Here is a 15,821-nt window from a genome sequence, read left to right on the forward strand (position 1 = left end):
GCCATATCGCACTGCTACTCGTGTGATATTGCTCATATATCTATATCTATATATATATATATATATATATATATATATATATATATATATATATATATATATATATATATATATATATATATTTATTTATTACTTGCGGGCGAGGCAGTGGCGCAGTAGGTAGTGCTGCAGCAAGAAGGTCGCTGGTTCGAACATCGGCTCAGTTAGCGTTTCTGTGTGGAGTTTGCATGTTCTCCCTGCCTTCGTGTGGGTTTCCTCCGGGTGCTCTGGTTTCCCCTACAGTCCAAAGACATGCGGTACAGGTGAATTGGGTAGGCTAAATTGTCCGTAGTGTATGAGTGTGTGATGTTTCCCAGAGATGGGTTGCGGCTGGAAGGGCATCCGCTGTGTAAAAGCTTGCTGGATAAGTTGGTGGTTCATTCCACTGTGGCGACCCCGGATTAATAAAGGGACTAAGCCGACAAGAAAATGAATGAATAAATGAATGTTACTTGCTTCATTTAGTGACTGTTATTTTTCCTTTTGTAAGTACTCTGACCTGTTTACCAAGTTACCTTTACATGCACATACACATACACCCACACACATACACCCACACACACACACACACACACACACACACACACACACACGCACCAGTCAGTATTTGACTGTATTGTTGTTGTTTTTGGTATTTGTGTTACTGTTTCATTTTCTTTGTATTTGTATCATCGCAAATTGTGTGCATTTTGTATATTCTAATAAAAAATAAAAAAGGAATAAGCATGTGTAAGTAAAATAAAATGTTCTCATATCAAAAAAAAGTAAGATGTAAACCAGCAGAGGGCTTTATCAGCGATTCCAATTGAGGCCAGTCGATCCAGTAATATTGAATAATTAATGGTATCAAAAGCAGCAGTGATATCTTAAAGAATAAGTATATACAAACAGCCATTTGTGAACATTATTCACAATAATCAATATATTGACTTATCAAGCAACACTTGGAGATGACCTAAAGAATTTTTGCGCTTGTATTATATATTTACAAATTGAAAAATAACATTAAAGACATTTTACAATGACATTAAAATTCTTCGTCTTTGGTGTCGAAGTTTATAATTGGACATTTACCTAAGAGCACATTTAATAGTGTATATAATAGGGCATTTACCTTTTTAAAATCAAATTATAGAATCTAAATAACCTTATGAATGCTAATTTTTTTAAAGTGTTTAATTCTATTATGCTGTTATATAATCATTATATAATCAAAATGATCTTAAAATGACGATAATATTGTTAATGCAACAATTTCTGCGTCAATATATCACACAACAAAAATACCTTATCATGACAGACCTAAATAAGTGTGGCTAAGTGTGTTTGAAGAATAAAAATGTTAGATAATAATAAAAAATGTATTGTTAATTAATAAACATGTACTCAGCCCTGCTTTATAGTCTTCATGCTAAAGGCAGAATGTGTGGTGTTGCACATATTTTCCAGTAAATCATCACCAGTAGATCATTTTCCACAGTTATACTAAACTGAGACGTGTCTGCTAATCTTGATTTTGGTCAGAATATGTCATCATGGAAATTATTATCACTTCTAAGCATTAGAGATTAGAGCGCCTCTAATGAGATCACGGCACCTGTGACATTTATTTCTTCCATAAACAAATATAGTATAGTATAAAATAGTAGCTTGATTAATACAATTAAAAGTAAATAGTTTATTTGTGTGAGAGTTTTGATTCACACTGAGAGTTTGACCAAAAGTTTCCGATCACTTACATTACTTTCTGTGTAGCTGTTTCCTCTTTTGGGTTTGTCCAACACAGGAAGTGGCTAAAATGATGGTACATCACTTTTCTATGTACATCAGAAGCAAGATATAAAGTTAATGGGGGCAACCACAGAAGAAATATAAATAGCTGGTCAAATGTGTCAAGGTTGAAAGTATTATTGACACAAAACATTTACATTAACTGTAAATGTAATGTACTTCATAGGTCATTGAAGATGTAGGTGACTTATTTTGCTCCAGTAGAACATTGAACAAGGTTTTTCTTGATATAATGCAAGTCGGTGGTCATGCATTCTCGATATTAAAAATAAACACATACAGAAAATGATAGTGCAATGAGGTCTTATGAAGTAAAAAACAATCAGTCTCTGCAAAAAATAAATAAACTGTGATAACTGACCATTGTTTATAACATAATTAGCTTTAATCTGCAGCCCAAGAACGTTTTATCCACACTCAAAAAAAAAAAAAAATGTGTATATATATATATATATAGATATATATATATGAGCAATATCACACGAGTAGCAGTGCGATATGGCTGTATATATCGGCACTGGTGGGAAGCGTGCGTTGGCATAAGGCCGTAGGCCGAGTTCCTTAGTGCCCTCACCAGTACGATATATAGCCATATATATATAGATATATAGCTATGCACATACTCACAATCCATGTTTCTCTACAAGGACACTGACAGCAACTTTTTGACAGTCTTCATGTTCTATCAGGATTGAAGAGGCTTTTCTTCAAGCAGCATCAGCAAACTAGTTGTGTTGCCAGTCTGAGTTGAATCTGTTAAAGGACACTAAGAAATGCCAAAACATTTTATTTATTTAAATGTTTACGTTTATCTATAGTAATATAAAGGGAGAAATATAGTAATGTTTTACCTGTAATGAGTGCACACTTCTTTCTAATGAGTCCGGGGTATAGCTTGCAATATAATATATTTGAAATTTGCCAAGCTCCTTTACTCCTGCATTTACATCAGTGTCAATGAACTTGAAAATCTGTCAAATTTCAATATTCAATCAAAAGATCGTTGTTGAGACCGTTCCAGTTTGACTAAGGCTATCAGATCTCCAACATTGCCATCTGTGAATGGTTTCTCCATATTTCCTTTCTGTCTATGAAGACAGTTGCAAGAACGCGGTGTAGAAGAAAAATGAATTATAAAAGTACAATTGTTAGGCACATTATAAATGTGCTTATAAGTCAAGAAAACAGCCTTTGTAGCAGTATTTAGAAACCACTTACTAATGTCTTATGATGTAGATTTAATGCTTAACAAATAGTGAATTAACTACTGTACTTGCTAATGCTTAATAAATTATTTATATTGTGTCATTACTATAAAGGGTTACCTAAATGTTTGAAGTGTTTTGACTAGATTTGACAATGATTTAAGACAAGCACCTTACATGTGGGTGAATGTATAAACAGTGTGCTATGGTTATTTATTTATTTCACTAGAGAATAATTTTGAAAATGGATATGTTTCATACATATTTGACATTTTATTGGCATGCGTAACAGATACGAGTTCAATTTAATGAATACTTTTATAAAGTGAGTTTTTATATTATGTACAATGAATTGCTGTAAAACATTTGAATGCATTTGGGAAAATTAAACAGTATGTGAACAGTGTTTAATGTTTCCTGTGAGATTTTGTATATTGATTTTACATTTATAATATTTTTTACATTTAAAATGACAAAAAATGAATAGTAACACACAGTTGTGTTAAACACATACAAAAATAACACATCTGTGTGTCAACTTATGCTGCACATTAATGAGTTACATTTTATGACACATTTTGTGTGTTAAACTTAACTCAACTTGTGTTGTCCATGAGCACACTCAGGACATGTGTTGAAAATAACACATGTTTTGTTGTTTTCAACACATTCCTTTTTAGAGTGCTGACAGTTAAACAACTGAGCGTGCATCTTTTAAACTTTAGATCTGTAGTGTCTGCTTTTTGCTGGTTGTATGTGGGCGGAGTAATACACAAAGGGTAAAGAGGTTTTACGGGTGGTGATATTACTTAATATATAACGGCTATTAGCCAATCAGATTCAAGAACCAGACAGAACTGTTGTATTTATATATATATATATATATATATATATATATATATATATATATATATATATATATATATATATATATATATATATATATATATATATATATATATATATATATATATATATATAGGGCATCCCGGTGGCGCAGTGGGTAGTAGTGTTTGAATGTGAATGCAAGAGAGTATGGGTGTTTCCCAGCCTTGGGTTGGGAAACGAGCTGAAGTAACACAATTCTTGAGATTTTTTTGGAACAACCAGCCTGATCTCACGAGGAAACGTAAGTATTTTACGCTTTGACAAGAACAACTTACTTGTTTTATGCTCAGTCCACTAATCATTAATAGTTAACTTTATCAGTTTGTGTTGGGACAATTGTGTGTAACCCTGCATTTCTTTTACAGTGCAGGCTGTGGATTAAAGGCAATAATATTGTAAATAATGTTCAGTTTCTTGCATACACATATGCATACAGCCTTATGTTATTATCTCTAAACCAAGTGACCAATGACTTGCATCATAATAACCACAAATTCAGCTAAAATGTTTTAGTAAAACAACTAAATATTCATTTTAAGTGAACTGTCCCTTTAAGGAATAAATATGTGTTGCATTACTCTTCAGTGTGTATATGGCGACTATTATTTATAATTACAAGAATCCTGTTTAAGTATTTTTTGACAATGTAGGGTTAAAATGACTTTAATTGTTAAACTTTGAAAAACAAAATACTTTTCCTTTCCCTTGCTACTGTACTGCTTGACCAAAATGCAGGAGTTTATTGACACTGAATATAAGCACAATTAAATTGTTTCTTTCTTGCATATACATACGCATAAAGCCTTATTTTTTTGTCTCAAAACCAAGTGACCAATGACCTGCAATATATAATACTCACAGCATATTGCAGTAGCATAAATAAATATTCATTTTTGGGTGAACTGCCCCTTTAAGGAACAAATGTTGCATTATTCTTCACTATGCATGTAGCAACTATTAGTTATTAAACAAGAATCCTGTTTAAGGGTCTTTAATTAAAGAATTTTTTCATTCATTCATTTTCTTGTCGGCTTAGTTCCTTTATTAATCCGGGGTCACCACAGCGGAATGAACCGCCAACTTATCCAGCAAGTTTTTACGCAGCGGATGCCCTTCCAGCTGCAACCCATCTCTGGGAAACATCCACACACACACACACACTCATACACTACGGACAATTTAGCCAACCCAAATCACCTGTACTGCATGTCTTTGGACTGTGGGGGAAACCAGACCACCCGGAGGAAACCCACGCAAAGGCAGGGAGAGCATGCAAACTCCACACAGAAACGCCAACTGAGCCGAAGTTCGAACCAGCGACCTTCATGCTGTGAGGCGACAGCACTACCTACTGCGCCGCTGCCTCGCCATTAAAGAACTTTTTAGGATCTTTAAATAAAATACTTCTCTCTTCCCTTACTTTAAACACTACTGCACTGCTTGACCAAATGCAGCAGTTCATTGACACTGACTTCATAAGCAGAAGTACTGTAGATTTAGCATTGTATTCTCATTTCTCTGCTTTAAATTTAAACCGTAGTGACCTAAAAGTAGCCGATGATCATGCACAAAAACAGAACTACTGTAGAATCAAGGCAGCGGTGCAATAATCAAGACTTATACACTGAACTTTCTATTAGCTGATGTGTTTAGAGCTGAGAAATGAAAGCCAGAATGCTTCTGGTGAAAAGTCAATAAGAAGAAACGAGTAAAATCAGTGTCACCATAAGTTCCTCTGGTTTAGGGTTACCTAAGGGGTACTGAAAGTCAATTCAGGTGAGAAGTGTTAGCTAAATGACTACACTCTTTAAAAAAAGGTCGCAAGGATGTTTTTTTTTGATTGATTGATTGTTGATTGTTTGCAGCAATGGTGACGCAGTGGCGCAGTAGGTAGTGCTGTCGCCTCAAAGCAAGAAGGTTGCTGGTTCGAGCCTCGGCAGGGTCAGTTGTCATTTCTGTGTGGAGTTTGCATGTTCTCCCTGCATTCGAGTAGGTTTCCTCTGGGTGCTTCGGTTTCCCCCACAGTCCAAAGACATGCAGTGCAGCTGAATTGGCTAGGCTAAATAGTCTGTAGTGTATGATTGTGAATGAGTGTTTGTGGCTGTTTCCCAGCTGGAAGGGCATCCGCTGCGTAAAACGCATGCTGGATAAGTTGGCGGTTCATTCCGCTGTGGCGATGCTGGATTAATAAAGGGACTAAGCCGGAAAGAAAATGAATGAATGAATGTTTGCAGCAACACCACAGAAAAACCATTTCGGGTATTGAACAGATCTTTTCAGTTTTGGTAAAGGAAAGTTCAGTTTCATAAAAGAATAATTTGCATGTGTGAAGATTGTTTAAAAAAATTGAAGGAACCTTATGTGGAACAAAATAGATCAATGGATATTAAATGTTTAATTGTAATAAATTGTTATATTTTTATTAACACACAATGTATTCAAGCCTTTTTAATGGTGTTTCTCAACACTAGATGGCATAAGAGCATTAATTGCTGTGATGTCAGGATGATAACACTATTTATTAAGAGTTCTTTTTAACTTTAAAACATATTATAACATCTATCTATCTATCTATCTATCTATCTATCTATCTATCTATCTATCTATCTATCTATCTATCTATCTATCTATCTATCTAACTGTCTCTCTGTCTATCTATCTGTCTGTCCGTCCATCCATCCGTCCGTCCGTCCGTCCGTCCGTCCGTCCGTCCGTCCGTCTATCTATCTATCTATCTATCTATCTATCTATCTATCTATCTATCTATCTATCTATCTATCTATCTATCTATCTATCTATCTATCTATCTATCTATCTAGAGAGAGAGAGCGAGAGAGAGTGAGTGTGTGAGTATGAGAGAGAGTGTGTGTGTGAGTATGAGAGAGAGTGTGTGTGTGAGCATGAGAGAGAGTGTGTGAGTGAGTGAGTGACGCTCCTCCAGTCTCTCGTAGGGAATCCCGCTCCACTTCCGTCATTCGGTTGTTAAACCTCCGCGAGCGCGCATCAATCACGGGACGGACGAGGCGGCCAGTCATCACACGTTCGCGCGCGAACCAGGCAAATCCTGACCTCATCACATCCGCGAGGGGCTCACAGGTGTATCCCGAACCGGTCGGTCTGTCCGCGGCTCGTTACCGGGAATACGGCGCGACATGGGAATGACACGAGTCCTGATCCTGCTGTACGCCGCTGTCGGTGAGTGAGTTTCCCGCCGGAACAACTGAACGTCAACCGTCAAACAACCGACGTTTTGTTTTATTGACGGACAACAGCATTTCTGTCAGTCAGGAAATGTTCAGGTGTTTTGTCAGGTGACCTAAAACGTGTTTCATTTGACTAGTCAGTAATGTTAGTACTTAAAGATGGTGTCATGTCTCTTTTTACCTATCTATCTATCTATCTATCTATCTATCTATCTATCTATCTATCTATCTATCTATCTATCTATCTATCTATCTATCTATCTATCTATCTATCTATCTATCTATCTATCTATCTATAGCTCTCCCGAATTAGGCTATTAGCCCCCATATTTATTTATATTAATATTTATATTGACATAATAGTCTTAATAACTGATTTCTTTTATTTTTGCCATGCCATGATGTCAGTACATAACATTTGACTATATTTAAAGATAATAATAATGACCTTAAAATGTTTTTTTTTTTTTTTTTTTTTTTTTTTTTTTTTTTAGTAAAACTGCTTTTATTCAAACTAAAATAAAACAAATAAGACTTTCTCTAGAGGAAAAAATATTATAGGGAATACTGTAAAAAATTCCTTGCTCTGTTGAACATCATTTGGGAAATAAAGGGGGAAAAATAACTGGAGGGGTAGTAATTTTGGCTTCAACTATATATTTACTTATTCATTTTTAAGGATTATTATGGTTTATTATTATTTTGTTTACTTTTTTTGTATTTATTTTTTTGGTAAATCTATTGTTTATGATTTGCTATTGTACTACAGTACATTTAGACTACTGTATAACCCATGGCACATTCTTTGTAAAACGTGCCTCTGATTACACCTCTTAAAGCACATTGTTGTGCATTTATCCTGATAACTTTAAATAAACCTGTTCAAAAAAAAAAAACATTAAGATGAACTATTATTAAAACAACGTGTTTCATTCGGTGAAATCTCAATTAGCTGCTTTCGTTTGTGTCAAAAGACGATTTAAATCAACTGTATAAGCTTAATTACATTAGGTTGCAGTATTTAATGTGATTTTATGGGTCAGGTTGTGTCTAATTAAACCTCTCGATCATTAAAGAGTTGTTCTGCCTTGACATCTTGCTATTATTAGAGTTTGGTCTAATAATGTGAAGTAAAAAAACTTCAAAGCAAGTATTAAATGCATATAGCAGACTATAGATTTACATAAGAGGCTGCCTTGATGTCATACTGTAAATATCTCACAATAAGTATATTTATAAATAAATATAAGACTTTCTCCAGAAGAAAAATAAACACATTCTATAAATTATGTTTATTAAATGCGTTCTAATTAAACTTTTGTAATATAATAGGATTGTTCTGCATTGGTTTTGTACTGTAATTAGATTTAAATGGTCAAAGCTTAATGTAAATAGCTTAAAGCAAGTACTGTACATACTTGCATGCATATTGAAGTTTAGTCATGTTAAAGGTGAACCATGCCGCTGTAAATCTTTATGTAATTGGTCTGCCCCTTCTAATTTGCATGGTCAAAAATTAATAGAAGCTTAGTCAGAGCTAAAGCCAGACAGATTCTGCAGACTCTTCTGATGTTTCTGTGTAGATTTTGTAAAAAAATCTGTGGATATTTGATAAAATAACAATAAATATATATAAAAATTAAAGAATACATAAAAAATAAAATAATAATAATAAGTTTTATTGAAGGTTTGCAATCAAAATCCATGTAGATCCACTTGTTCGGTAAACAAAGTTACATCTATCAAGTAATACATACAATAAAAGACAGAAAATATTGCTTTAAAATGGTGTTGTATGTGATGTATTTAACCATTTGCATATTGTATAATAATAAACTGAAAATAATCAATAAATATAAATTTATACACATTTAAACAAGAAAATATATTGAATGATGAGCTCAAAAATCTGTGGAAATCTCCGGATATCTGTGGGCACAGACTTTGTGTTTGCCTATAGTCATAATAACATATGAAATAAGGTATTTGAGGATTATATCGGAATCATTATACAACTATTTCGGCTTGCTTTTCTTTTTAAAAATTAGGTAAAAGTGAATTTAAGTGTTTTATAAAGTACAGAAATAGGGCAGCATACATTATATTTATACACTATATAAATGCATTAATCATAATCATTTGCATACAGATGCATCAGAAGTGCAATGATTTCTTACAGTGGTCGGACTGGTAGTCTTTTTAGATTGACAATGACAATTAACATGACAAAAAGGTATCATGTAGCCTTTGACATGAATGGCATGTAACCTTAGACTTCTAAAACAAGGTCTGAGTTGAATTAAAAAGGTCTCATGTAAAAGGGAAACCATTGTTAGACTCTTAAAGATCCCTTTAATCACTAAATCTGTACAAGGTCATCAATGTACTGGAGTTTTAAACAAGCCTGAAACCAAAACACTGATCTGAGGAACCTGTAAAGAAACACTGAGAACTTAAATAATGAATCACCCAAGCTCCACAGACAAAACTGAGTGTACTGAACCTAAAATACTGCAAAGAGCTATTGAAGGACAGTTATTTTTAGATTGACAGTAAAACAAAAACAAAAAAAAAAAACATTTACATCTGCTTTGCAAATTAAATGAGACCTAGAAAAATATGATAATATACACTCACCGGCCACTTTATTAGGTACACCTTACTAGTACCAGGACCCCCTTTTGCCTTCAAAACTGCTTTAATCCTTCGTGGTATAGATTCAACAAGATACTGGAAATATTCCTCAGAGATTTTGCTCCATATTGACATGAGAGCATCACTTAGTTGCTGCATATTTGTTGGCTGCACAAAGGTGCTCTATTGGATTGAGAACTGGTGACTGTGGAGGCCATTTGAGTACAGTGAACTCATTGTCATGTTCAAGAAACCAGTCTAAGATGATTCACGCTTTGACATTGTGTGTTATCCTGCTGGAAGTAGCCATCAGAAAAAGGGTACACTGTGGTCATAAAGGGAACCTACTCAGGTAGGCTGTGGTGTTGACATGATGCTCAATTGGTACTAATGGACCCAAAGTGTGCCAAGAAAATCTCCCCCACACCATTACACCACCACCAGCCTGAACCACTGATACAAGGCAGGGTGGATCCATGCTTTCATGTTGTTGACAAACAAAAAATGTGACCCGACCATCCGAATGTGGCAGCAGAAATGTGCTGTGGTCTTCTGCTGCTGTAGCCCATCCGCCTCAAGGTTGGACGTGTTGTTCGCTCAGAGATGCTCTTCTGCAGAGCTCGGTTGTACCGAGTGCTTATTTGAGTTACTGTTGCCTTTCTATCAGCTGGAACCAGTCTGGCCATGTCCTCTGACCTCTGGCATCAACAAGGAATTTGCGCCACAGAACTGCCGCTCACTGAATATTTTCCCTGTTTCAGACCATTCTCTGTAAACCCTAGAGAGGGTTGTGCGTGAAAATCCCAGTAGATCAGCAGTTTCTGAAATACTCAGACCAGCACGTCTGGCAACAACAACCATGTCACATTCAAAGTCACTTAAATCCCCTTTCTTCCCCATTCTGATGCTCGCTTTGAACTGCAGCAGATCGTCTTGACCATGTCTACATGCCTAAATGCATTGAGTTGCTGCCATGTGATGGGCTGATTAGAAATTTGCGTTAATAAGCAGTTGGACAGGTGTACCTAAAAAAGTGGCCAGATGTTCTGTTTTATTTAAATATTAAATGTTAATGAAAATACATAAATATACATGTTTAAACTAGAGATGTTAAAGATGATGTGTTTTGTACAATACGAGGTTTGGATTTGGATTTGTGCAAGCATGCATTTGCATATGCATGTGTTTTGATGTGAACCTGTGCACTGTAAACAAAGATTATAACCATATTTTACTGCAGACAGGGAATGTATTTCATCTCCTCCCCCTTTTCTTCCTATTAGTTTATCATGTAGACTTCTCTCCAAAACACCGACTTCAAAGCAGGAAATTAAGAATTTGTGGTTTTCCCATGGACTTTGATTTGCTTTATAAAACGCAGAGAGAAAGACAAAGAGTATATGGTGGAAATAACAGCGCATTTCTCCTGTGTCTTCCCCAGTTTTGAAGTTTCTCAGTAGTTCCTTCAGCTGAAAGCGTGTCAGGCTTTCAGGAGCTTTCTGTTAGAATGGAATATTTTAGGATAGTCTTTTTTCATTTAGTGTCATTTGCAAGTCTAGTGGGGTGAGAGTGACAGAGTTATCATTAGCATGGTGCTTCATTTGCATTTGTGGTCTTTTATGAAAGTGCCACGTGCTTTGAAGATAATCCTCGTAATCCCATTGTAAAGTGCCATATGCCAAACCATAGACATGTGCTTATGAAACTCAGAAATCAGGTTAAACACTCAGATGTGGTGTGATGTGACGTTAGATTGAATGCTAGATAATTAGTGCTGCGCTCTCACTTTTATTCATGCAAACAATTCAGCGTTAACTGCACAAGTTAGCTTAAAGCAAAGGTGGCATGGTGGCTCAGTTGTTAGCATTGTCACCTCACAGCAAGAAGGTCGCTGGTTCAAGTCCTGTCAGGGCGTTTCTGTGTGGAGTTTGCATGTTCTCTCCGTGTTGGCGTGGGTTTCCCCTGGGTGCTCCGGTTTTCCACCACAGTCCAAACACATGTGCTATAGATGAACTGAATAAACTAAATTGGCCATAGTGAATGAGTGTGTATGGGTGTCTCCCAGTACTGGGTTGCAGCTTAGAGGTCATCCGCTGTGTAAAATATATGCTGGAAAAGTTGGTGGTTCATTCCACTGTGGTAACCTCTGAAATTGAGACTAAGCCGAAGGAAAATGAATAAATAAATAACTTTAACTAACACTAGCTTAAACTAGAAACTTAAATTGTAAACATCTAAATTTAATGATTTAAATCAAGTCTAAACGAATTGTTTATTATCACCAAATCAACTAAATAGTTATCAAATGTAATTTCTGTCAGGTAAAAATAAGGTTTCATATTACCACTATTTGCAGTGTAAATAACACCATGATTCACAAAAAAAATCCCACCTTGTATTAATTCCTATTGCGAAACTAATTGGTTTATAAATTATCATTTATGTTTATTAATTCATTCCAAATGTAATGTTTTTTTTAAGAAACTAGAAAACAAAACAGAGAGCAAAAATACTGTAAAAACTATAATAAGGGCAAAATATGCTGTATGCTGATCAGAGAAAATCTGTTCTGTCATTACGTGGTTTAATTTGACAATTACAAATATTTTAATATTGTTTTATCATCTATACCTGTGTTTCTCAACCACATTCTTGGAGAACCACCAGCTCTGCGCATTTACCATGTCTTCTTAACCAAACACACCTGATTCAAAACTGAAAGACCTGTGATGGGTGTGACAGACAAAAGAAGATATCCAAAACATGAAGTGTTGGTTGGTGGTCCTCCAGGAATGTGGTTGAGAAACACTGATCTATACCGATGGTCTCAAACTCAATTCCTGGAGGGCTGCAGCTTTGCATAGTTTAGCTGCAACTCACACCTGCTTAATCGTCTCGAGCCTTGAACACCTTGATTAGATCCATCAGCTGTGTTTGATTAGGGTTGGAGAAAAAGTATGCAGAGCTGCGGCCCTCCAGGAATTAAGTTTGAGACCTATGATCTATATCAGATACATATATTAGAGACTTTTACACTTACAGTGTAGAAAAAATCATTAATAATTCACAAATAAATTTTCTACCTCTATTAGTTTGTTTCTTAAGTGAAAATATTGGTTTAACTAATTATATTATATTATATTATATTATATTATATTATATTATATTATATTATATTATATTATATTATATTATATTATATTATATTATATTATATTATATTATGTTTATTATGTCAAATAATATTAAACAATATTATATTATATTATATTATATTATATTATATTATATTATATTAAATTATATTATATTATATTATATTATATTATATTATATTATATTATATTATATTATATTATATTATATTATATTATATTATACCTTTTGTAATGAGTTATCATATCATATAAGAATGGCAAGTTACCCTGTCATTGTGAATAGAATAATAATAAATCAAAATAAAAGCCTCACTTTGGATCGATTGCACTGTATTGTTTGGAAATATGCTCATTAAATGTTTTGTCAACACAATTTCATGTTGACATAATTGAACATGTATGTGGTATAAGGTCCAATCAATAACTGTTGTTTTTGTTTGTTTGGGTTTTCCAGGTTTTTATTTTACTTACAGTTCCACCTTTTGTTGATTTTTACTGTAAAAATCCCTTTAAGTCCCTTTTTAATGTGTTTGAAAGAAATAAGAAAAAATACAGTAAAAACATTACTTTTTATTAAAAAAACATATTCATAGCTAATGCTGATCTTTTAAAAGACTTTCCAAATTAATGAGTTGTATTCATAAAAAGATCATCACTAATTATATTATATTATATTATATTATATTATATTATATTATATTATATTATATTATATTATATTATATTATATTATATTATATTATATTATATTATATTACCATTTGTAATTAGTTAAATCAAATGAAAATTGCAAGTTAACATATTCACTTTGTCATGGTGGATAAAATCATAATAATTCAAAAGTAAATTTTATTTTTTAGATTTTTACTATAAAAGTCCATGGCATTTACTTATGTTTCTCAAGTCAAAATGTTTGGTATAACTAGGACCTTTTTAATGTGTTTGAAATAAACTAGGAAACAAAGCAAAATACAGTAAAAACAGTAAGATCAATTATTTTTATTACAAAACATTTCTATATGGTGTTCTGTTAAAATACTTTCCAAATTAATTGGTTGTATTAGTTAAAGAATAATTACTAATGTTTGTTATATTATATTATATTATATTATATTATATTATATTATATTATATTATATTATATTATATTATATTATATTATATTATATTATATTATATTATATTATATTTAGTGTTGTAGATTTAATTCTGGTTAATCATGTAAATCATATTTAATCACATCCAAAATAAAAATATGTTTTGTTGTGTGCATTGCGTATGTATATTTATTATATATATATGTGATACATGCACATACATAGATACAAAACTAAACAAAACTATTTTGTTACATAGATATTTTAATGTACATATATTTTGTATCATGCAAATATATTTTATATCTAAATATAAATAAACAATTTTTCAAACATATGCATGCATGTGTGTATTTATACATACATAATAAAAATACACACACTTATATTATGTCAACACAAACTTTTATTTTGGATGCATTGCAAGTTTTGCCCAGCAGTAATTATATTCTGTATATTTATTTATACCATTTTTAATGAATTAAATCTGAAAAAAAAATGGCTAGTTACCATATTTACATTGTCATAGTGCATAAAATCATAATAAATCATAACAACATTTCCATATTATATGCTGAACTGTTAAAAGACCTTGCAAATTAATTGGTTGTGTTTATAAAAGAGTCATTACTATTGTTTTTTAATTGTTTATACAGTTTTTAAATGATTTAAATTATGAAAATTGCAGGTTTTCATAATAATAAATCACAATAAAAGCCTCACCTTGTATCGATTGCACTGTATCATTTGGAATTATGCTCATTAAATGGTTTGCTAACACAGTTTCATGTTGACATAATTGAAAGTGTATTTGATATAAGGGCTGATCAATAACTCCCTGTTGTGTTGTTGGTGTTTTCCAGGTTTATGCAGCTGCCGGTCAGTTTCGGTGTCTGGGGGCCCTTTGCTCCGGGTGGAGGGCCAGCCACTGTCCATCCGCTGTGATGTGTCCGACTATGAGGGCCCCAGAGAGCAGGACTTTGAATGGACTGTAACACGAGAAACAAAAACCATCAACGTGATCTCCACATTCGATCCTGCATTCTCAGACCGCTCTCTACAGGACCGCATAAAGACCGGCGACATTAGCATAGCACGACTTGCGGACAATGTAGTGGAACTGAGGATTCAAGAGGCTCAAATTAGCGACAGCGCCACCTATCGATGCAGTACTCCAAGCACAGACTCGGTGATAAGCGGAAACTATGAAGCATCTGTTCAGCTGCAAGGTTAGTTGAAGATAAGGCTGTATGATACTGGAAAAATCCAAGTGGTGCTCGCTGCAGAGCCATTTGGGCGAGCTGAGCTCCAGCGAGGGGGAGCTTGAGCTTGAGCTCCACCTTTTTTGGACTTCTTCTACGAGTGATGTCACTGGGGGTAGGGTTAGGGGTGGGGTTGGTGTACGCATTAAAACAGCTGACAGGAGGCAGAGCGAGAGCTCATGCTCCCCCTCGCTGGAGCTCAGCTCTGCTCAAATGGCTCTGCAGCAAGCACCCTCTCGAAAAATCTGACATTGCGATGTTTTGTTTTGTCTAGGGCTGCACGATATTGGATATTGCAATATTTTTTTCTTCAATAAGTAATGCAGTATAATTACAGTTTCACAAGATGGTTTGAATAGCTCTATTTGTTTTGCTGGTAGTTAAACAGTATTCAGGTACAGAAATTAAATATTCACAATGCAAAAAATGCTTTTTTTACTTTGCTTTGTCTCGTTTTTAGTCAAAATATCTCAAGTTCTTAGATTAAGCCAAAACAGGGACGATTTTAGTATTTACATTTTAGGGGGGCTCAGCTTCTTATAAG

General features: G+C 33.9%; 1 protein-coding gene across 2 annotated transcripts in view; it reads left to right on the forward strand.

Annotated features, from left to right (window-relative positions):
• Nucleotides 1-6,896: 6,896 nt before the first annotated feature.
• Nucleotides 6,897-15,821, forward strand: part of ptgfrnb (prostaglandin F2 receptor inhibitor b) — a 61,584-nt gene continuing 52,659 nt past the window's right edge. For both annotated transcript variants that reach the window (XR_012405340.1, XM_005168313.6), the window contains exons 1-2: nt 6,897-7,118; nt 14,879-15,244. Coding sequence is in view for 1 of the 2 variants with exons in the window: in XM_005168313.6 (XP_005168370.1) it covers nt 7,076-7,118; nt 14,879-15,244 (409 nt within the window). In the remaining variant the exon portion in view is untranslated. The remainder of the gene's footprint in view (nt 7,119-14,878; nt 15,245-15,821) is intronic.

This window comes from Danio rerio, chromosome 1 (genome assembly GCF_049306965.1).
Source record: "Danio rerio strain Tuebingen ecotype United States chromosome 1, GRCz12tu, whole genome shotgun sequence".
Classification (NCBI taxonomy): Eukaryota; Metazoa; Chordata; class Actinopteri; order Cypriniformes; family Danionidae; genus Danio; species Danio rerio.